Raw genomic sequence first — 21,100 nt, 5'->3', positions numbered from 1 at the left:
ACACCTGGATCCCACTCCTGTCCCCAAAGCCTGCTGTGCTCCCAGGTGAGGGTCCCCCCTGGCCTCCCTGCTCAGGGCAGCACATGGCAGAGGCTGTGAAGGGGCAGGAACCAGCCGTGGACTCACTCAAATGCCTTGAGACAGGGCTCAGGGATGTTTTCCCCATCAAAGTTTTTTAAGCTTGCAAGGAAAGTGTCCGCTTTTCCTATCTTGACTTTTCCTGCTGTCCAGCTCTTGTCCTTCGGAATCTTGCCTTTTTCGGCCGTGAGAATCAACACAGCTGCCATCACATTCACTACCTCTGGTGGTGGGGCCCCAAAGGACTTCAGCTCCGTCAGGTTGTACTGGGAAGGGACCGCAGGGCCACTGAGCACCACCCCAGCCCAGGGCTGCCAGCACTAGCTGGGCACCTGCTTCCCACTGAGAGGTCACCCACCTTGTTGAGTGTGTCGAGGGCCTCACGGGCGGCAGAGAGCACCACCTCTGCCTCTGCCAGGTCAGCTGCACAGGCTCGTTGCTTCTCAGCCACCATCTGGGGGAGGGAGGACATGGGATGGGGTGAGTGGCTGTAACCACAGAGCTCACGCTGCCCTGTCCCACGTTGGACACCAGCTCAGCACTTCGCACCTTGTTGATGGCCTCGACCTTCAGCTCCTCCTCATCAGCAATGGCTTTCTCCTTGCTGACCTTCTCTGTCTCAACACCCACCACATGGATCAGTTTGTCTGTGTCCTCGTTCTTCTGCTTCAGCTCTATCTCCTGGAGTGCCAGCATGGCTTTCAGGTCGTCCACCTCAATGAGGGAAGAAACAGAGCAGATAAAAGGTCTGATCCTGCCAAGCCCTGCCTGGTGGAGCAGCAGTGTCTTGGTATGGCTTGGGGACAGACACTGTGACCATCCTGCAGGGATATGTCTGCTGTCTCCCTCTGTGCCAGACCTACTACAGGCACGATGCACGAGAAAGGCTATGGGCAGCCACCTGTGATGCTGTGCTCCGCAGCTTCGTCAGCCCCTTCTCCAGCCTCTCGATGTTGGCAGAGAGATTGCTCCTTTTACTCGCCAGCAGGTTTTGGTAGAGCTTTATCAGCTCCAGGAAGGTCTTTGGCGTGGTATAATTATAGCGTCTCTCCACGGCCAGGTAGGTCTTGGACATCTCCTTTGAGCTTGTGTGGACGAAGGACATGAACCGGCTGATGGAGGCCTTGACCTCTGGCTGCACAGAGAGCACAGACAGGAACCTGCTGCAGCGGGCAGCTGCAGTGACGTGCAGTGGCTGCACTGAGCCCTCCTGCAATGTTGTCTCTGTGTCCAGCCCCAGAGGCTGGAGCAAAGTGACCCTTTTCATCAGCAGCACTATGCAGGGCTGAGACACTGGTGCTGGTTCCCATGCCCAGCTCTGGGTCCCTGACATCCCTGCGTGGGGAGGAGCTGCTGTCCCTAGGCTGTTGCCTGTGGGGGTGTTTTAAGGACAGAATGGAAAGGGAAGGTTTGTCCTCACCAGCACAGCGCAGGGCTGCAGGCTCTGACACTGGAACCAGCTGTAAACTTATCCCAGACCTATTCCCAGCTTGCTGTTCCCAGCCCCCTGGGTCATGCCAGACCCCCATCCCTGGGCACACTAAGCACGGAGAGCAGCAGAGATGCAGTTCATTGCCCAGCGCAGCCCAGGATCCCCAGTGCCCTAGGACAGCAGCCGTGCTGGGGTCTCGGCTCACCTCGATGTCTGGCGTTTCCTCCAGGAACCTGCTGCTGACGGACACGAGAGCATCCTCCGGCCACTCGTGGAACCAGTCGATGGCTGTGCAGTTTACTACAGCAGGGAACCTCCTGGCCCGCACACGCAGGGTAGAGCCCACAGGGGAGAAGCAGAGGACAACCTGGGGCAGAACGGCAGTGGCTGAGTGGGGTGTCCCCACTGTTGGGGGGGGGGGAGTGTCTCTGGGGGCTCCACATGACTGCAAGGATTCTCTGCAGACCAGAGATTTGCTGCCTTCCCATTAACTCCCAGTAGGCAGGAGGTGGTCTGTGGTTGTGCACCCTGTGCCTCTCAAAACGGCTGGAACTGGGCTCCCCTTTGGTGGCTGCAGTCAGCAGCTGAGCACAGTGCTCATGTAGGTGTCCCTATGAGTGCCCAGTGTGGTGTGTGGCTGTGGAAGCTACTGACCCCCCTCTGCCCCCAGGGAGGTCAATACAGGGCTGTTCTGCCCTGCACCTCTGGGGCTGAGGGCACCTGGGGAGTCTCTGAAAACCTTTTGTTCAAACCCACCATCCTGGGGCGAAACCTTGGTGTTTCCGTGGCCTGTTGCAAAGAGGTTTTGGATCAGGCAAATCAGGGGCACAGACAAACCAACCAGGGGAGCAAACACCCACCCTTAACTGGCGCCTGACTTTTTCTATAAATAATTTCCAGCAGTTTTCCTTTGTGTCCTCCAATCCAAGGGACTTCACTTGAGGCCTCATGGCACTGATGATGGTTTCCAGGTCAGTATCCTGAAAGAGGCCTTGCACCTCCCCAGACGCCAAGAAATCGTTGATCACAACCAGGAATGATTCTTCAGCCACCTGGGAGTCTGTCATCAGGAACACGGTAGGGACGCTCTTCACAGCTGCTTTGATGTACTGGGAGGCGAGGTCCAGCTGGGACAGAGAGAAGCTGTCACCCTGCAGTTCAACCCTCATGAGTGTTCTCCAAAGCAACCAGTTTGGAGCAGCCCCAGAGAGCTGGAAGGGAGCCTTTGGGGAGGAGCTGGTGCCAAGTGCTCTGCCCAGGCACAGGTCCAGCACCAGGGCTGCCCACACCACCACGCCTGCTGTCACCAGTAGCTCCTGCCTATGCCTGGCTGGGGAAGCACAGTGGCTCCTTGGGGCAGGACCCACGGGGTGTCACCTGCGAGTGGATCCTGGCATGCAAATGCAGTGTGGCAAGGAGAGCAGAGCCTTGTCAGCCCACCCCAGGCACTGTCGCTGCAGGTGCAGGACCCACCCCCAAGCAGGTGGCACTGAGACAGGGTCCAAAGCTGCTCCCACCTTCAGGTCTGGGATGCCGTAGCCTTTCCTCAGTGTGATCTGGAACACGCCCAGGTTGCTGATGTGAGCTGCCAGCCGTGCCAGGCTCTGCTTTCCGCTGCCTCCCACCCCCACCAGTAGTGCATTGCCCCGAGGAGACTCCAAGATCCGGCTAATTCTGCAAATGTGAGACACTGCATCTTCAAAGAGCACCTGAAGAAAACAGGAGGGGAAGGTTTGGTGTTCTGGATCAGGGTGGAAAGAGCAGTGAGTGCCCCATAATGCACCAACCCAACCAAGCAGTGCAATGCCACATTCCCATCTTTCCAGGGCAGAGCTGCCTGCCGTGGGCACTCACCAGATTCATCGCTGCATTCACCTCATTGTAGCTGTCCAGGGCTTCCCCGAGCAGATCACTCAGAGCTGCCCAGCTTGCCACTGGCATGTACTTGGACTCATCCATGCCCTGGGCAAAGTGGCAGTAGATGTTGGGCTTGGCGAACACCGCGTCTTCATTGAGGTCCTGGGAGAGGCAATTCCAGCCGTGGGGCACCTGGGGGGCACCACTGGGCTGGAGCACTCTACTTTTCAGCACGACTTACTTGAAAGGAGGCTTTGCAGATGTCTGCCAGCAGCTTCTTGAAGCTGTACTGATCCTGTTCATCGACAAGCTTGTCTCCATACACCCTCTCTGCTTCGTGAAGCCAGAGCCGCACCAAGTCCACAGGGCTTTTCAGGCATTCAGGGGTGGAGAAGAGCAGCCCCTGACAAACAAATCCCGCAGTCCTCAGGGTTATTTTAGTACTGCTCTGAGCTGATTGCAAAGGTTTGCTTTGGGAAGAGGCCAAGGCCCTTTTTAGGGACATGGTATGCTGCAAGGATGTGGGATGAGGAAAGGGAGGAATAAGGATATTTTAGAAGAAACGGCTCTCCCACTACCTGGAATATGTTGGAGAGGTCCCGCAGGTTGAAAATGTAGTGGAACTTGATGGCTGTTGGCAGAAAGTTGGAGGCAACCTTCTGGTGCAGGGCTGTTGGCAGGACAGGGGGGTGAGCAGGCTCCAGGTCCCCGGAGTCCCCTGAGCCTGGCTCGGCTCCCCAACAGACATTCCCCAAGGGCTTGTCCCACCCCAGTGTGGCAAAGGCTCACCCAGCGCTGCTGCTACCAGCTGGGGCTGCATCTTCCGGAGGAGTGGTGGAATGGTCTGCCGGGCCAGGTGCTGCTCCAGGATGGTGCCATACACGGTGTGCAGAGCCTCCCGGCTGGGAAAGCACACAGCGAGGACGCAGAAGTGGCGCTGCAGAAAGGGGCAGAAATTGAGGTGGGCACTTTGCCCCACAGGGGCTGACGCAGCCAACTGGCACTGCAGGGTCCCCTGCCTCGTTCCACCCTCTGGGCTTTGGTGCCAGGAGAGTGAATGTGGCTGGCAGAGCCCTGCCCCCGGGTCCTGCACACCTGCAGCCGTGAGTCGATGGTGAAGGACCCCGCGGTCGGGTTCATGCAGGCCACGTACTGGCAGTTGCGAATGTCCTTCAGGGTCAGTTTGTTCCTGTCGTACCTGTGCAGGGACCAGCACCGTGACACTTTCCCCAGGGATGGGGATAGGTTCCCCCATCATACTGTGCCCCTCCAGCACTCACCAGTGCCCGTGGTCCAGGTGCTGCCGGATAAGCGTGTGTGGTGCCACAGTGCCATACTTGTCCACCTCTGGCATGTTCATGTCATCAATGAAGTAGATCAGCCTTCTGGTGCCAGGTGGGCCAAAAATTCTCCCTGACTTCTTCTCCAGGGGTTTCTCAAGGACGGCTGCAATGGGAGGAGTAGGTGGGTGGGGGGTCAGCACTGCAGGACCCTGCGGCACAGCCCAGTGCGGGGCTGGCTGCTGGCTCTGCCAGCCTTACCCTGCAGCATGGCTGAGGTTGTGTAGAAGTTGAGGGGCACAGACTGCACCAGATATTCATCTGTGCTGAGTGCTTCCAGCTTGTCCCACATCAGGACTGACTTTCCCGTCCCTGCGTTCCCCACCAGCATCACCGGCCGCTGCTTTTCCATCAGCAGGTCCAGGAAGTAGCGGAGGCGAATGGTCTCTGTGGTGTGCACCATGGCAGCCTGCGGAGAGGCACTGTCAGTCCCTGCACTTGCCCTGGCATTGGCAGAGGCAGGACCCTGTCGGGGCAGCAGGCAGTGTGCCAGAGCCCTGCGCAGTGTTCCTGGCAGCTCCAACGGACGATGCTCTCTGCATGCAAACCTGGTCCCTCTCTAAAGCAAAAGGTCTTGGGTGCTCTATTATTCTAAAGACTTTCTGACCAAAACCAAGTTATTACACAGAACAACAGTTCCTGAAACCGCCAAACAGCCACAGCTCCTCACCCTTTTCCCTGGCAGCTCAGATAACACCCCCAAGATGTCATTGCAGGAAACACAAATTGAGTACTAAAGGACATTTTCCACTCAGGCAATAGTCACAACTATTTTGTGAGACTCTCTGAAGCTGCAGGTTAATCTGAAGGTAAAGCAGACATGGAACTGGCAGCCCTTGCTGAGGCTTCTGTGGGGTAAAGAGAAGTTTAGGAAGCCATCAGGTTTGCTGAGTGCTACCAGTCCAAATCCTGATGATGCTCCAGGCATTGCTGAGGGGAAGACTGTGGAGTGATAGTCAAATAAACCATATAAACATAGAGCTTGTGGGAAATACCTGTAAGGGAACGTCGGGGTCGAGCTCGAACTCTGGCACTCTTTCATCCCAGGGACTGAATTTCTTTGTTTTTGGATCAATGTAATAGTCAAAAATTGTCCCCTGATTAGGGAACTTGATGGTTTTAAATTCTGTCAGCCACCACTTGCTGAACTGCTGGCGGTGATCCACCAGCTGGAGGACAAAACAGAGACAGTCAGACACCAGCCACATGATGGGATGCAGAGAGGGGTGGCAGGTGCCGGGCAGTCCCGTGGCTGTACCTGGTCCTGGAACAAGGCCCCACCGAAGGCCCAGGTACAGGCAAAGACGAAGAAGAGCTCGTACTGCTCCCGTGGTGAGTCTGGTGGGACATTTTTTGGTGTCAGGAAACATTCTAGCAGGGACAGAACTGTCTGTATGGCCGTGACCTCAGGAACAGGGGTGATTGTCTTGAACCCAGACTTGAGCTTCTCCAGGCATGGTGGCAGGTACTTGTCAAAGAGGATCATCAGAGCAGCTTTCTCAGACTTCACTGTCCTTGTCTCGATCCAGCTGGCCACAATGCTGTGGGAGAGACAAGCAGGGCTGCAGCGAGCATGTGGGGGCCAGCGCCCATCCCATCTCGTCCCATGCCATGCCATGCCATGCCATGCCATCCCATCCCATCCCATGCCATGCCATGCCATGCCATGCCATGCCATGCCATGCCATCCTTCTCCCTCCCTGACTCACGGGTTCCAGCCCAGGTCTGTGGGGTTGATGTAGAGGATTCCGGCCCGGGACACAGTGGCCGGCGTGGCCGTCCGCAGGTGGCTGATCTCGAAGATGAGCCGCATGGTGGGAGTGAGGGGGATGCGCTCATTGCTGGCCAAGGTGAGAACCTGGGGGAAGTGGCTCATTGTGAGGATGCCTGGAGTTGGTCCCCCCAAGACAAGCGAGCAAAGCCCCTGGGGTGTGATAGCACCAACCTTATTGTCATCCATGACTGTGTTCAGGGACTCGATCCACATTGGATCAATGTCTCCATCAAGGATGATCCATTTGGGCCCATCATGTGTGATGTTGGCCAGGTCACGCATTGCTGTGGAGAACAGACCTGCCCCACAGAGAGACACGGGTTGTTCCTCTCCACACACAGCCATTTGCTGGAGGACACGTGGGATTGGTGCTCCCATGAAACATATTCCTTCTCCCTCCCACTCCAGGAAAGAGCCCCAAGGAAAAGTCTTCCCATTGCATCTCACATCCCATAAACTGAGCTCACAGCATTGGTGTCTCACCATCCTTCCATTCCCGTGTGGCTGGATGAATGATCCCGAACAGCTCATCACAGGTCACAGCCTTGGGGTCGAGGTCCACAGTGACTGGCCTCCTCTTCAGCCTTTGGTATGTCTTGTTGAGGGACTTCAGCACCTGTGGAGAGGGGATGGTGCAGCCACAGGTGCTGATCCCACCAGGGCAACCACAGCCTTTGGCAGCCTCTGCCTGCAGTGGGGGGCATGGAGCCCTGCTCCCACCTGGACTGCTTCTGGGAAAGCACCTGACCTCCTCTGCAGAGGACAGGGCATTGTGGAAGCCCAGGCCCTGCCAGCCAGCACTGTCCTGTCATCCTGCCGGCACCACAGCACGCACAGGATCAGTCGTGAGAGTGTGCCCCTGTCTGCTCTGTCTTTGTCTCTGCTCTGCTCATGGGTGTCTTGGGCAGCCCCTGAGGGTTGTGGAGGAGCTGTGCCTCCCAAACCTGCTCTGCTGCATGGGCTCAGTCTGGCACACACAGTGCCTAAGGGCCTGGCATGGCCATGGCTGCACTGCTGTCCTCCACCCAAACACTGCTGGCAGAGCTGGGGTCTGCACGGCCCTCACCAACAAGCTGTGGGAGGCCATGGGATATGCTTGGCTGAGGCCAGAGGGGCCCCATGTCCTCAGGCTGGTTTGGCCACTACCTGGGACTTGCCGCAGCCGGCACTGCCGACGACGAAGACAGAGTGTCGCACTTGTAGCAGTTCCTCCAGCTGTACCACCTTCAGCACGAAATTCTCCTCTGCCTGCAGCTTCAGCTCCAGCACAGACTCACGGATGACCTGGGAGGGAGAGCAGGCACTGACCACCAGCAGCCTTAGAAAGACCCTGGAGATGAGCCGGCCACCCCAGAAGTGCTGAATAGACCATCGGCCTCTGGATCCTGCCAGGACTGGGACATCTCTGGCGAGGCTGCCACGCCTGAGCTTGCACCTTCTCAAAGTTGAGGTCCCTCTTCCTGGGAACGTCGAGTGCTGGAAACAGGTCTCCAATCAGCCCCAAGAACACAGGCAAGTCATCTGTCACGATCTTGGGTATATTGAAGTCTCGTAAAGCTCTCATCAGAACCTGGTCCTCTGCAGAGCCAGGGTCCCCCCTCTTCAAGGAGCCTGCCACCACCAGCACGGACTTGATGGCCCGCAGGCCCCAGTCGTAGTGGTCCTGTGACAGGAAGCAGAGAATCACCATTTCCTTTTGGTGAGGGAGAACTGCTTCAAACAACACTGCAGAGAACACCCTGTCCATCGGCCCCCAGCCGAGTCATCCACATGGCACCCAGTGGGCTGGACCTAAAGTGAGCTTGTTTACAGGAGAAGCCTCTGTCAGTTGTGGGGGTGGTTTGGAACTGGGAATGAGACTTCCTTCTTGGAGACACATTTATAGTGTCAATCACCTCTCTTGAGATGAATAATATCTGAATGTTCTCACCTTAACTAGCTTAATTCTAATTCTAATTCCATGCTATTCTACTTTTGAGTTTCTTGATTCCTTCCTTAAGGCAGAAAGGTGCCATATGATGCACCAGGTAGAAGCGGATCTTGTCCAGCCATGGACCTGAGCTGTGCAGAGCTGTCACTCTGTGTATCACCACCAGCAATCCCACTACACTGTGTCAGGTTTGATCATCAAATGGACTCTTTCCTCTCACAGCACTGTGTAATATTGTTAATTACCTGTTTTGACAGCAGCTCTTTGCAGAGTGTGTAGAGAGTGATGAACTTTCTTGCCAGGAGCCTGGCATCAAGAAATCCCTCTGCCACGAGCATGATTTCACAGATCAGTTCAAAATCAGGGACCACCATAGCGCAGGGTCTAGAGAGGAGCAGCAACAGCTGTCAGGGCCCCTTATCATGTCCTCACCCTCCTACAGCTCCCAAGCTTTGCCCCCAGGTTTCCAGCGTAACCAACAGTCAGTTGCTGCAGTTACACTTGCTGGGGTCTCCTGCCCAGATTCCTTCTCCAGGCGGGGCTCATGCCCCACCAGACTGGGGCACACTAGCCCTTGTGCAGACACAGGTTGAGTTTCTCCAAGGACAGGGGTCCTGCAGCATCCCTGTGCCTCCCCTTCCACTGCTTCACCACCTTTTTGTCCTACTCTCAACTGGATTTTTAGTTGAGGGTGGCAACCCACCCGAGCATCCTCTCCCCTTGCCTAGCAGCCCAGCTCACCCCGCCTGGCCACCTCTGGGGGGTGACAGGACTGTCCCGTGGTGCCAAGGGCTCCCTGACACCAGGCCACCAGTGCACACTAACGCCCTTGGCTTAGGTCACACTGTGGACGTGGCACATGGGTGCTGGCATGGGGGTGAGTGCTGCAATGACACTGACCCACCTGAACAGAGCTTTTAGATTCTCCGGCAGCTCTGTGCGCCCGGCGTAACCGGGGTTCATGGTGATGAACAGCCCAACCGACGGGACCAGGGAGATGGTCTCCCCGAGGAAGTTGAACCTTTTCTTCTTGGCACGGATTGCATCTTGAATACATTTTACCTGCCAGGTGAGCAGAGGTGTTGGTGCTGGCAGTTCCCTGCTCCCTGCCCAGTGCTCTGGCTGGCCCTCACCACTCCCCAAGGTGAGCCTGAGGATTCGGCTGTGCCAGAAATAACACTGAGATCTTGCTGAAGCCACAGCAGCAGGAGAGCTGGCCTTAAACCAGCTCCTTCTTAATCACCCCAGCTCCCTATCTCAGAGCCGGGGTGTGACAGTCACCAGGATGGGACACAGCTGGGCCCAAATCCCCTGCACTGCTGTGCTTCCACCTGCCACCCTGTGTCCAAACAGGACACAGTAGAGAGAACAGTAGCAAACTGTCCTGTGAGTCAGGTCTAACTGGGGCAGCATCCAGGACAGGAGCTGGGAAGTCTCTTTGGCACCCAGTGCCACTGGGTTGTGGGTTCAGCACGCACCTGCACCGCAATGACAGACAGGACCTCCACCAAGATGCGATTGAACTCATCGAAGCAGCCCCAGGCACCTGTCTGGGCAAGTCCTTTGTAGATGTTCCCACAGGACTGGAGAGAAACAGAGCAGCAGGACAGAGCTCAGGCACTGCGATCCCTCATGGCAGCTGCAGTGGGGGGGGGATTTGTAGACAAAACTCGAGTGCTGAGAGCTGCTCGTGCTTTATGGATTGTGCTCTTCCCTAGGGAAATTCCCCACAGTGATAAAGCCCCCTTGCTGAGGCTCCCCTGGGCTCCCATAGACCCAAAACTGGGGCCCCCTTGTCTTGGACAGCCCATGGTTCTCACCTCGATGGCAGTGTCCTGTTGCCCCGTGCCCTACCTTGTAGTCCATCTGCTCGGAGCAGTTGAACACGTAGACCATAATCCCCACTGCCCGGCCCAGGTCCTTGGTGGTCTCTGTCTTCCCGGTGCCTGCGGGGCCAGCGGGGGCTCCCCCCATGTAGAGGTGAAGGGACTGTGTCAGGGTGATGTAGCACCTGTGGAGGGAGGGCACTGGGGCTGAGCAGGGCCCGGGGTGTGCATGGCCACTGTGCCATGGGCATTGGGAGGCGTGGGGAGCCAAGCCCCAACCTGTCTGTCAGGGGGGTGATGACCAGCCGGGGGGTGTTCCCCAGGTACTCGTAGGCGTACAGGAGCTGAGCGTCGCAGATGTTGGCGTAGCAGTGCTTCTCCCCATCATCCCAGCGGTGCCGGAGCTGGGACTGCCAGGCGAATGCCTGGGAGGTCTCCACCTGCGGAACAGCTGGCTGTGGAGGGCAGGTGGGCACTGGCACTGCCCACCTTGGCCCGCTGGGACAGCGACACACCCGTGCCTCAGGACCATTCGCCACCTCCCAGCACAAGGAGAGTGTGCAAACGGGTCCTGGTGCCGTGCTGGGGTGGGTGAGGACCGTCCCTCCTCACGGTCCAGCCCAGTCCACACCCACCAACCGAGGTGCCCAGCCCGAAAATAATAGAATGACAGGAAATCTGTGCTCCAAAGTTCTGAGAGATGGTGCAGCAAAAATACCGTCTAGTACCAAATACCTTTGTTTGGATCATTTTGGCCACAACGTCCCTTGCATGGACATCAATAGTACAGATTGTCATGATCTTCATTCTGTCTCCAGCACTCAGGTTCCCAAGGAGCAGGGAAATCAGGGCATTCAGCCGAGCGATCTGCGGAAGGACAGAAATAATGGACACACCTCTCGGTGGCCCCCGTCCTGGCAGAGGCTCGGGCCAGCTCCAGGTCAGGTCGAGATGATGCCAACCTGCTTTTTGTTATAATCTTTCAGGGCATTCTCGTAACCTTTCTCCAGACTGGCAAAGGCAACACCGACCTCTGAGGTCCAGGCAATCTGGGTGCACGTCAGAGCGACCTGCAGCAAACCATGGGGACAACAGGGCCATAAGGAGGAACCTGCAATGGCTCAGGGTGGGCGCCTGTGCCCCCCAGGGCTCTCTGTCTCCTCCTCCTGTCCCTCTCAGACCTGGCTCAGCCTGGCCCCGGGCAGCAGCACCCACCTGTGCTGGGTAGTCAAACACCCACTGCTCCCGCGGCTTCTCCTCATAAGTGCCCAGGGCCTGGGGGATGAGGTCTCGCAGCGTCGAGCGCATGCGCTCCAGCAGCCGGTTCAGCCACACCTCGACCTGGAGGGTCACATCCAGCAGGGCTGAGCGAGCAGCTCCCAGCCCACGTCCGCTCAGGCTGCGCAAACCTCTCCCTGCATCTCAGTACGCCACAGGAGAGAGTCTGGTGCTGGTCCCACAGGGCACATCCCAGGGGATGTGATGGGGGGTGGTCTGAGGGCAAACAGCTGAGGGGTAACCACCCTGCAACCCTCCAGGGACTGTGAGGCTGAGCAGGTTCACATGACTGTGCTGTTCCATGCCTACAATGCAGGTCCTGTTTCTGGGGTTTTTGGCCAAAAATCTTTGTAATTGCATTTTTATACTCCTGCCACGCTGTTAGAGCACAACCAGCAAAAGGCTCATGCCCATCTTCAACCTGCCCCCTGCCTCAGCATGCAGAGTCTCCACGAAGCTCAGCTGACCTGGCCAGACAGGTCACAGTCTGCATTGAAGGGCACATACTCCCCGTCCCGGCTGAACATCCCGTGGGCCACCTTCTGAGGCTTTTGGTCTGAGCTCTCCTGGAACTTCAGCTTGGCCAAACTGTCGAACAGCTTCGTCAGGTGCCGGGACACCTGAGAATAGAGGCACAGCCACTGTCAGGACCCCTGTCACATGCAGAGGTGCGATCAGCAATTGGATCTACACCTGGGTGCTCCCTGGGCACTGCACGCCCAGGAAGGGGGATCAGGGATGGTATTCTGCGCGTAAGAGTGAAAAATGTTCTAAAACTGCTTGAACAAGTTAGCAGGGAAATGGCACAGGACTCACCCCCATGCTCACACACAGCCTATACCTCAAGGGGCTCGGTCCCCTTCGATAAAATATCCAGTAGGTCCGCAGATGAGACAAAATAGAAGCGGGGAAAAGCCAGTCTTTTGGTCTCAAGGTATTCAGCCAAGGCCTTCTCACAGACCGCCAGCCTGGCAGAAAACAGAAAGACCTGCCATTAACCGCCACATATGGGTTTTACTCTTTGCTCAGCCCTTGTCTTGCTGATGCTTTGGAGGAATCAGCCCCTTCCTTTGGCCCCCCAAAATGCTTCACCAGAATGACTTGACCCTTACCTGTCCTGCAGCGCTTCCAGCCGCGTGTGCAGCCCGGGCTTGTTGGTGCATTCGATCACATTGGGAGTTTTTACTGCATCAGTCATTAGTTCCTGAAGAGGAAAAACACTTTAGCCAACCCAAACCGGCAGAGAGCTACAGGGAAGATGGGAGGGGGAATGGGCTGCGCACTCGGAAATCTTCGTCAATGGTATCAAATTTCTTTGAATCCTCTGGCAGTTGACGGCGTGTGTCTTCGGATGCTATGAAGATTGTTTCCAGGTGACTCCACTTCCTCTGTACCTCAAACCAGGTGTTGATAACAGTGTCAGTGGTTGACAGCTTCTGCTGCCAGTCCTGTGCCCTCTGAAGGAAGAAGGCTCGGTACTTGGAGGCCAACACGTTCTGCAGCTGCATTTGGTTGTCCTCCAGGGTCTCAATGAGCACCTCGTCCATCTTGAGCAGTGGGAGCTGGGTCCTGCTGTGGGGCTCATACTCGAACTCCAGTGTTGCCCAAGTAGTGTCCAGGGCATTCAGCACCTGCAGTTGGGGCACAAGGATGAGCTGGGTGCCATGGTGCTGGGTCCAGCCCCTGTGGGGAAGCAGGAGGATAGAGGAACGCCTGCTCCAGGCATGAGCTCCACGAGCTCTGTGTGCTCCCTGTGGACTCCAGCCCCAGGAACTGGAACACAAGCCCTTGACAGCCACAGAGTCACGTTGGCACAGAGGTCTCAGCAAAGCAGGGGAGGAGCTGGGCCCCGTTTACCTTCTCCATCCCAGCCTCCTTTGTCGCTTTGTCCACAATGCCGCGAACCTCCTCCTCAAACTTGTGTAGGTTCAGCTGCAGCAGATCCGCGAGGGTGGTGTCCTCGGACATGGTGAATTCCACCTGGAGCAGAACCAGCGTGGTTGGGCCGTGGGCTCCCCTCCACAGAGAGCCAGTCCAGCAGCTCACCCAAACGAGCTCATTAGAGACCCTACACAAACACTTGCATATGGCCAGATTTAAACCTAATGGCACCCTTCCCTTGCTGGATGTGGATCTTGGGAGCCTCCCAGGCCAGGGGCTGGAGCCTCCTGGGCCAAGGATGGGCAGGAGGACTTGGGAGTACCTTGGTTGTCTGCACAAGTTCCTGCCAGTGCCGGTCCCTGATGGCTGGGTTCTGCAGCTCGCTCACGGCGCGCAGGGATGTCATCATGTTCTTCATGCTGCTCTCCAGCCCTGTGAACGCGTCCCAGCTCTTCACCTCCTTATCCAAACTCCGGATGTCTTTAGCAAATTTCTTGCACTCAATATCCATATCCTCAACGTTGAGGTCTGACCACCTGGTTGTATTCCAGGTGGCGATGCTCAAGTTCACCTGGACCCAGGATACATTTTCACAACATGTGATTAGCAGAAGCGTTCCTGCCCCGGAAGAAGAGCAGCATACCCAGTGCCCGCACGCCCTGTGTGCCCACCGGGCCCCCCACGCATGCACACGCCATGCAGACCTGCTCTAAGTGTGACAACCTGCCCCATGTCTCATCCTCCCTCTGATGGCAATGAGCTCTCTGAGAAGCTGCAACAGCTCTGCACCTTTGGCTGGCAATGCCCAGCTGGCACCAGGTGCCTGTGCTAGGTGCCCATGCCAGCCAAGAGCAGCCTGCTGTCCAGCCCTTGCCTGGAAGCAGCGTTGGGCACTGTGCCCTGGCTCCTAGGCCACAGCACGTACCAGGGTGACCATGTCCCAGAGCTCCTTCAGCAGGCACAGCTCCCTGCGACATGTTTTAAGCTGTTTGTACTCTGGGAGTGACACCTCAAACAGTGCAGCTGAGGTGGCCAGGTCTGCCATGTCCCTCTCCATGGCTGCGATGCTCTTATGTTGCTGGATGGAGGAAAAGAAGAGGTCTCAGCCAGGGACTGTGTGCCAGGGACATGTCTCTACTCCAGCAGCAGCTCTGTCCCTGCTGCACACCCAGACCCCCCCCCCCCCGCCCCGGTCAGCCTGGGAGCTGGAGCCAGAGCTGGAGCGGCTGCCCCTCCCCAGCATCCAGTGTCAGGTGTGGCCCGGCAGTGCCAGTGGGGACAGCAGTGGCCCTGGTGTCCTCGCCTTCTTACCCTGTTCAGTGACTTGTAGGGGTCTGGGTCTGCGTACGAAAAAGGGGCATTTCCCTGGAAAGTGTCCCGGAAGGTGAGCTGCTGGACCTGTGTGGGAGGATGGGGCTCGTGGGGGCAGCCAGGATCTGGCAGCTGGGAGAGCAGCAGAGTCTCCCTGGAGCTGCTGAGCAGCTGCCTCCCTGCCTGCAGCCCCCAGGCAGGCACCTCAAAGTCCTGGCACTTCTGGCGGAGGATGGTGGCCTCGGCGGCTTGCAGGGGTGCCGCATTCTCTGCGACCCGCAGGCACAGCCTCTTGTTGTTGTCCCAGAGCTCAGGCAGGTTCTGCAGTGGACACCATGTGGGGTCACCAGCCTGGCCCCCATAAGCCCCTGCCCAGACCCCCACACCCTAGGCAGCCTACCTGGAGCTGTAGGTGGATCTCCTCCGGCATCTTGTCCCCGTAAGTCTTGAGCAGCGCAACTGTCTCCTTCAAGGGCTCAAACATGCTGTCAGTCACCTCCTGCCTCTCCCTGACCCTCGCCAGGTGCCCCATCACCTCCACCAGTGCTTCATAGTCTCCCTCCTCCAGAGGTTTACTCAAGCCGGCAGTGGACTCTTGGATGAAATCCTGCAACTCCTGGAGACTGGGGGGACAATGGCATTCACCAGGGGTCCCTGGGGCTCAGGGCTCGCTCTGCAGGGCATGACCCCCCAGAGACTCACCCCTGGAACCTTCACCTGCGCTTTCAGGGTTCTGTCTCCCAGGGCCAGCCCTGCCCTGGCACACAGTGGTGCCTGTGCCACAGCTAAGCTGGGCTTCATTCACTGGCAGCACCCCATCCCTGCACCAGGGCTCACCAGGCCTTACCTGGAGGTGACGTGGTGGGCAAGGTACTGCCGGAGCACCAGGCTCTGGCCCTTGATGGCAGCCAGCAGCACCTTCTTGAAGGGGCGGCAGTCACTCTGCAGCCACCCACCAAACACCTTGGTTTCGGCAAACCCCAACACCTCTTCATACAGTGCTTCGAGTGTGTCAATCTGGGGACGAGAGTGGGTCATTGTCTGTGGCTGGTGCCCCCCTGGGCCCCCAGTGCCCTCTAGGGCACCCCAAGCACCCAGCACATCTCAAGGCACCCATCCCACACCTCCTGTTGAAAGAGCTGGAGGGGTGGTATCCCAGGCGCCAGGGGCTTCTCTGGCTCTGTCTCCATCTCTTCAGGGCCAGGGACACTGCCCAAGATGAGGAAGCGCTGCAGGAAGTCCTCGGGACTCTCCTCCCATAGGTGGGAGTGCTCCTCAAAGCTGGCACTGAATTCTTCACCTTCTGCCATGGTGCTGACCACCAGTGACATCAGCTTCTCCTGCAGTCTCACGAGATCCGCCTGCTCCTCCAATGCAGTCTGAAGGGACAGGCAGAGCTCAGGGACGGGCTGGGGACACTGGCCACCCTCACCCACTTCCTGCTGAGCTGGGAGCTGCTACCTGTGAGGGACTCACCTTGTAACTGACCGCCCCCTCCAGCAGCCGTGGCATGGAGGCTGCCACCACCTCCGTGTCCCCGAGCAGCCCCTCCACCAGCACCAAGAAGCTGTCGCCGCTCCCCACCTCCAGTGAGGGCTGGTACTGCACCTGGCCCTCGCACAGGTCCATCTTCACCTCGAACAGTGGGGACACCTGGGCCTGAAACAGGTCAGTGCCTGGTGTGGGGCTTCATGTCCCACAGTCCCCCAAGCTGCAGGGAGCACAGGGACAGTCACGTTTGGCCACTGACCAAACTGACCGTGAGTGGTGGGACACCCCGAGCCCAGCACGGGGACACCCACTGCCAGAGCACTGGGACCTACGTCAGGGACCATGTTGGTGAGCAGCAGCTGCAGGGATTTGTGAACGAGTCTGCAGAGCCCATCCAACACGATTCTGTCTATGTGTCCCACATAGGCCACCCACGTCTGCGAGGACAAGTCAGCCTTGAACAGAGCTGCGTTCTCCTGCCACGAGAAAACCAGCCGGCGTTTGTCAGTGAACACCCAGCAAAGGCATCGGCTCCTGACATTGCTGGCAAGCCCTTCCTCATGTGCCTGTGAGCCATCCAGTGCTCCAGGGCCATTCTCACCTTCACCATCTCCTGGATCCTCACACCTGTATTCTTGATGGCAGTGCGGCGCTGAGCTAAGGCATTTTCTTTCCCATCCAGGTCCAGGAGCGCGGTTGCCTTGTTGTCCTTTCTTCCAAACAAGGGAGTGGCTGAACAGTCCTGCAGGGAGGAGAGAACAGGGCTGCTCTGCTGAGCCAGGGAAAGGACAATCCTAGCTAGACGTGTCCTGGTAAGATGCTTGTGAAGTGCCAGCAAACATTACCTCCATCAGCTGGGTGATGTTCTCTAGGTTCAGCTTCGCTCTCTGGACCCGTCTCTGCAGGTCATGCAGGGTCTCCCTCATCTCCTGGATGTATTCCATGACACCTGGGAGGGAAATGGGCACACAAGCACATTGTGGAGACACCCCCAGGGCAGTGGGAGGTCAGTTGGTGCTGGGGACCAGGGGGCCCCAAAACGCACAAGGAGGATCCTCATCTTGGATGGCCAAGGTGGGGGTTTGTACCTTCATGGTTCCAGAACAGAGACGTCTCGGCGCTGGCCAGACGGACGTCCAGGGCCCCCAGCTCCCCTGCCAGCAGCGGCTCCTCCACTGGCATCAGCCGCTGCTTCACCTGGAGCCAACACATCCACAGGTGAGTGCTCAGCTGGAGCAGGGACCCAACACAGTGGTGGGGGGGCAGGAGGTGGACGGCAGCAGCCACAGCTTGGCTTAGCCACAGGATGGGCACGGACCTGAAGTGCCACTGATGTGCCAGTGGTACCCAAACTCCCCCCAGTCCCTTTCAGCCCTGCTGAGGCTCAGGGCGTGGAAAAGTAGCTGGGTTGTGTCCCCTTCAGAACCTGCCTCATTGTACCAGCCCACGATGAGCTCCAAGTTGTCCCCTATCTTTTGAAAAGTCTCATTTTGGGCGAAGAGGCTCTCAGCATTGCTTGGGATGTCCTGCTGCTGCTGGAGATGCAGGTACTTCACCTCCCGCAGGACGGCAGAGAGCTGCGAGACGCCACAGCCGGGATGGGGCTCGTTAGCAGCCCCGCCTGCACCTCAGGCAGCCCCCGAGAGCGCGGGGCTCACACCGGGGTGAGGGATTGCTGGTGCTCCCCGTGCCAGCACCGACCTCTCTGCTGAAGTTCACGCTGAGGAGGGCAGACTCGGGGTCCCTCTGAAGCAGGGGCTGCTCCAGGCTGAAGTGGCATTCCTCGCCGGGTCCGGATGCCCATTCCTCGTAGATCCTCTTGCTGTAACTTTGCAGCAGCCCCATCATTTCCTCGTACTTCCCGGACGCCAGCTCAGCCTCAGCACCCACCATGGCACTGCCGGAGCCACAATAAAGCAGCAGCTGCTGCAGCAGGGCGTGGGAGGGGACCCGCTCCAGGCCGGATCCTGCCCCCCCTGCTGCCCTGTGTCCCCGCGGGATGACAGGGGACCTGCACCTACGGGTGGTCGATGGCCAACAAGTCCTTGTGTGTCCCCTCCAGCCGCTGCTGCAGCTCCAGAGCCCACTTCAGCTGCCCGGCCACGGGCGGCAGGTTCTTGTGGATGGCTGGGGCCCCCCCGGGGGGTGGTGGGGACACGGTCCGGGTGTCATACAGCGCCTTCACGCTCTCCAGTTCGTCCTCGAACATTCTCAGCAGGGCCAAGTGACAGGGGGAAGCCTCAGCCCTGATCAGGGGTCGCTCCAGCACGGAGGCAAACATGTGCACCAGCTGCAGGAGAGAGAGGCAGGCGCTGGGTCCTGCACCCTGGAGCAGTCCCAGAACAGGGGAGACCCCCAGTCCCTGTGGGAGCTGCGTGCCAGGCTGCTGAGCTGGGGCACAGGTACCTTGATGGCAGCTGACAGGCGGTTACAGTCATCAAAGCCCTGGCAGAAGATGGCAGCCAGCTGCTTGTTTGCATCCTCAACCTTCTTCTGGAACTCTGCAAAGTCTCTGTTCCATTGCTGCCAGTGAGAGCAAAATGGTTTAAAGTGGCACAGCCCCTGTGCCTCCTTCCCAAGTCCTTCAGGAAAAATTTGCTGAACCCAGAGGGTCCAGAGCCCCATGACCCGCTCCAGAGCCAGCCCTGTGCTGCTGTGGGACAGTCCCATGTGTCCCTCTGCAGTGTGTTCTCACAAGAGATTTTTTATTTTCACTTAGCCAATGTTAACACCTCCATTCCTGCATCCATTACATTTCCACTCCAGCATCTGCTCACCTCTTCGTCGGGATCCAAGGGATCATATTTGCATTCGGCAAAAGCTTTGGTGGCTTCACAGACCTCCTCAGAGATCTGCAGCACCCAGCTCCCAAGGAAGTTTCCTCGCACCCCTCCCAGCACCGTCTTCTCCAGCTTCAGAAAGTCGATGGCTGCCTGGAACAGCTCCTGGCAAGCACAAAGCCCCTTTTACCTGTCTTCCCCTGTCCCAGGCTGCAGGTGCAGAGCTGCAGCACCAGCACAGGGCTGCACCCTGCCAGCTCAGCAGTCCTGAGGAGCATCCTCACAGGGATGCTCCCCGGCCTGGCTGGGGTGTGTCCATCCTGCCATGGGGGCTCAGGGTCGGGGGGGAAACTGTGCTGGGAATGGTGCCACTGATCTCCCAGTGATGCCCCACTGTGCCAGCGGCCCCAGCCCACCCCAGGCTGCGGCTGAGTTCACCCTGTGCCACTCCCACCCCAGGATCCCCGGGGCAGGGAAGGCCTGACTGAGGCTACCACTGTGCCCTGAAATTCTGTGCTGTCACCTTGATGGTCTTAAGCCTCTGCAAGAAGGCGTCCATCCTCCAAAAGATGTGTGGGGGGGGAAACTCCCAGACCTCTGGCTGCTCCTGAGAGGGGAGAGGGGCTGTCAGCCTGGTGCTGGTGTGGAGGGGGTCAGATGTTCCTGCACCGTCCCTGCACCCACCGGGAACAACGTGGGCATTAGGTCAGAGCAGTAAGTGCTGTAAGACTGGAAGAACTTTTCCATGGTGGAGATGGCTAGTTTGATTCCTTCCAGAGTCTCCTGGGGTTCTCCTTGCAGCCCCTTCAGCAAGTCCTCCGGGCTCAGGTATTTACAGGTCTGGGACAGACAGACACAGGCAGAGGCCATTGTCAGGAGGATGCGGAAGCTCCTCCTGCCCCCTTCACCCCCACGGACTTGCTGGTGGTCGCCTGCAGCCCGTGCCTGCCCCAGACTCTCCCCAGCCCTATGGGGGGCTCTGCTGTTCCCTTGTCTGGGGTGTCTCTGCGTCACCGTAACTGGACTCTCCACATCTGCCCCAGAGAGACAACTGGAGGGGACAGGGCTGGGTCAGTGCTGGCCCTTGGGCTGTACCTGGCTGATGAAGAGGTTGCAGATCTCCTGCAGGACACGGGCTATGTGGGCAGGTGAGTGGTAGTGCACGCAGTGAGCCCGGAGCAGGCAGACGGTGCACAGCACCTTGGGCACGAAGGAGCGCAGCTGTGGGAGCAGAGCCTCATCAGTGCACGGCCGTGGCAGAGCGAGGGGAATGTGTTCCCCCTGAAGCCTCTGGGGCTCTGCTGTTGCCCAGATGGGGCCACCAGGCTGTGCCTGGTTATTTTGCCACATATCACTTACCTGGGAGTAATCCGCTTGCTCCATCTCCTCCAGCAGTGTCTGCAGCGGTTGCAGGTGGATGCTGACATCATTGGCTTCCTCCAGACCTAGGATATGGAGAAACTCTGTGTTGGGATGAGGATGCCTTGTTGGAGGCAGCCACCACCATGTCGTGGGACCTCACCACCACTGACGGCCCTGAACATGTTCTGCAACGACGGCCAGTAGCAGCTGTCAGCCTTCTCCAGCGTCTTGACCAGCACTGTCACTTGGGGTGAGAACAGCTGGCAGGGAAGAGGCGTCAGATCAGCAGGGGCGGCTCAGCATGGGGGGCTCAGCATGAGGACATGTGGCCACCTTGGGTGAAAGAGTACCTGGTTATTGATGCACTCCAAGTTGGTCATCCTGTTCTGCCAGAATTCAAACTCGACCCTGGGCAGGGGGTGCAGCCCCTCCAGCAGTGGCTGCGCTGAGTTCTGGCTAAAGATCTCTTCAACCTGCTGGAACCACTCGATGACGACGGTCTCAATGGAGTGCAGCACTGAGCCGTCTATGGGCCCCACCAGGCTGAAAGGCAGGTGGGTTATGCCCCATGGGAACCCCAAACAGCCCTAGAGAAGCCCCTCATGCTTGCTTGTGGCCATCTCTGCCAGTGCAGATGCCTGGCATGAGCCCCTCAAACATCCTCTGCTGCAGGGGATGGCTGTGCCCAGGGCTGTGCAGGGACCGAGCCAGGGTCCCAGCTCCCCTCCCTCCCCGAGTGATTTATGCTGTCCTGGGCCCC

The 21,100-nt window shown here is 58.2% G+C and overlaps 1 protein-coding gene across 1 annotated transcript in view; it reads right to left on the bottom strand.

Moving 5' to 3' along the window:
- Nucleotides 1-21,100, bottom strand: part of DNAH17 (dynein axonemal heavy chain 17) — a gene marked incomplete at its 5' end in the record, with an annotated part of 32,521 nt that overhangs the window by 10,149 nt on the left and 1,272 nt on the right. Inside the window, 57 exons of the mRNA XM_082294210.1 lie at nt 127-344; nt 437-532; nt 628-792; nt 980-1,213; nt 1,716-1,877; nt 2,371-2,637; nt 3,028-3,219; nt 3,365-3,529; nt 3,609-3,770; nt 3,946-4,037; nt 4,157-4,304; nt 4,463-4,565; nt 4,648-4,813; nt 4,909-5,116; nt 5,703-5,876; nt 5,966-6,248; nt 6,417-6,565; nt 6,653-6,780; nt 6,965-7,097; nt 7,628-7,765; nt 7,917-8,144; nt 8,657-8,795; nt 9,316-9,473; nt 9,890-9,994; nt 10,266-10,422; nt 10,517-10,677; nt 10,973-11,104; nt 11,200-11,307; nt 11,453-11,578; nt 11,983-12,135; nt 12,357-12,483; nt 12,628-12,719; nt 12,799-13,146; nt 13,373-13,495; nt 13,719-13,967; nt 14,322-14,474; nt 14,708-14,794; nt 14,912-15,028; nt 15,108-15,330; nt 15,555-15,724; nt 15,832-16,086; nt 16,184-16,366; nt 16,531-16,674; nt 16,800-16,940; nt 17,044-17,147; nt 17,287-17,395; nt 17,629-17,775; nt 17,900-18,095; nt 18,220-18,488; nt 18,605-18,721; nt 18,976-19,143; nt 19,502-19,585; nt 19,663-19,818; nt 20,074-20,199; nt 20,338-20,423; nt 20,501-20,600; nt 20,691-20,883. Coding sequence (XP_082150336.1) covers nt 127-344; nt 437-532; nt 628-792; nt 980-1,213; nt 1,716-1,877; nt 2,371-2,637; nt 3,028-3,219; nt 3,365-3,529; nt 3,609-3,770; nt 3,946-4,037; nt 4,157-4,304; nt 4,463-4,565; nt 4,648-4,813; nt 4,909-5,116; nt 5,703-5,876; nt 5,966-6,248; nt 6,417-6,565; nt 6,653-6,780; nt 6,965-7,097; nt 7,628-7,765; nt 7,917-8,144; nt 8,657-8,795; nt 9,316-9,473; nt 9,890-9,994; nt 10,266-10,422; nt 10,517-10,677; nt 10,973-11,104; nt 11,200-11,307; nt 11,453-11,578; nt 11,983-12,135; nt 12,357-12,483; nt 12,628-12,719; nt 12,799-13,146; nt 13,373-13,495; nt 13,719-13,967; nt 14,322-14,474; nt 14,708-14,794; nt 14,912-15,028; nt 15,108-15,330; nt 15,555-15,724; nt 15,832-16,086; nt 16,184-16,366; nt 16,531-16,674; nt 16,800-16,940; nt 17,044-17,147; nt 17,287-17,395; nt 17,629-17,775; nt 17,900-18,095; nt 18,220-18,488; nt 18,605-18,721; nt 18,976-19,143; nt 19,502-19,585; nt 19,663-19,818; nt 20,074-20,199; nt 20,338-20,423; nt 20,501-20,600; nt 20,691-20,883 — 9,117 coding nt within the window. The remainder of the gene's footprint in view (nt 1-126; nt 345-436; nt 533-627; nt 793-979; nt 1,214-1,715; nt 1,878-2,370; nt 2,638-3,027; nt 3,220-3,364; nt 3,530-3,608; nt 3,771-3,945; nt 4,038-4,156; nt 4,305-4,462; nt 4,566-4,647; nt 4,814-4,908; nt 5,117-5,702; nt 5,877-5,965; nt 6,249-6,416; nt 6,566-6,652; nt 6,781-6,964; nt 7,098-7,627; nt 7,766-7,916; nt 8,145-8,656; nt 8,796-9,315; nt 9,474-9,889; nt 9,995-10,265; nt 10,423-10,516; nt 10,678-10,972; nt 11,105-11,199; nt 11,308-11,452; nt 11,579-11,982; nt 12,136-12,356; nt 12,484-12,627; nt 12,720-12,798; nt 13,147-13,372; nt 13,496-13,718; nt 13,968-14,321; nt 14,475-14,707; nt 14,795-14,911; nt 15,029-15,107; nt 15,331-15,554; nt 15,725-15,831; nt 16,087-16,183; nt 16,367-16,530; nt 16,675-16,799; nt 16,941-17,043; nt 17,148-17,286; nt 17,396-17,628; nt 17,776-17,899; nt 18,096-18,219; nt 18,489-18,604; nt 18,722-18,975; nt 19,144-19,501; nt 19,586-19,662; nt 19,819-20,073; nt 20,200-20,337; nt 20,424-20,500; nt 20,601-20,690; nt 20,884-21,100) is intronic.

Source organism: Coloeus monedula, assembly GCF_965178545.1.
Source record: "Coloeus monedula genome assembly, chromosome: 19".
Taxonomy (NCBI): Eukaryota; Metazoa; Chordata; class Aves; order Passeriformes; family Corvidae; genus Coloeus; species Coloeus monedula.
The sequence above is the reverse complement of the archived record's forward strand: the minus strand, read 5'-3'. Positions and strand labels throughout refer to the sequence as shown.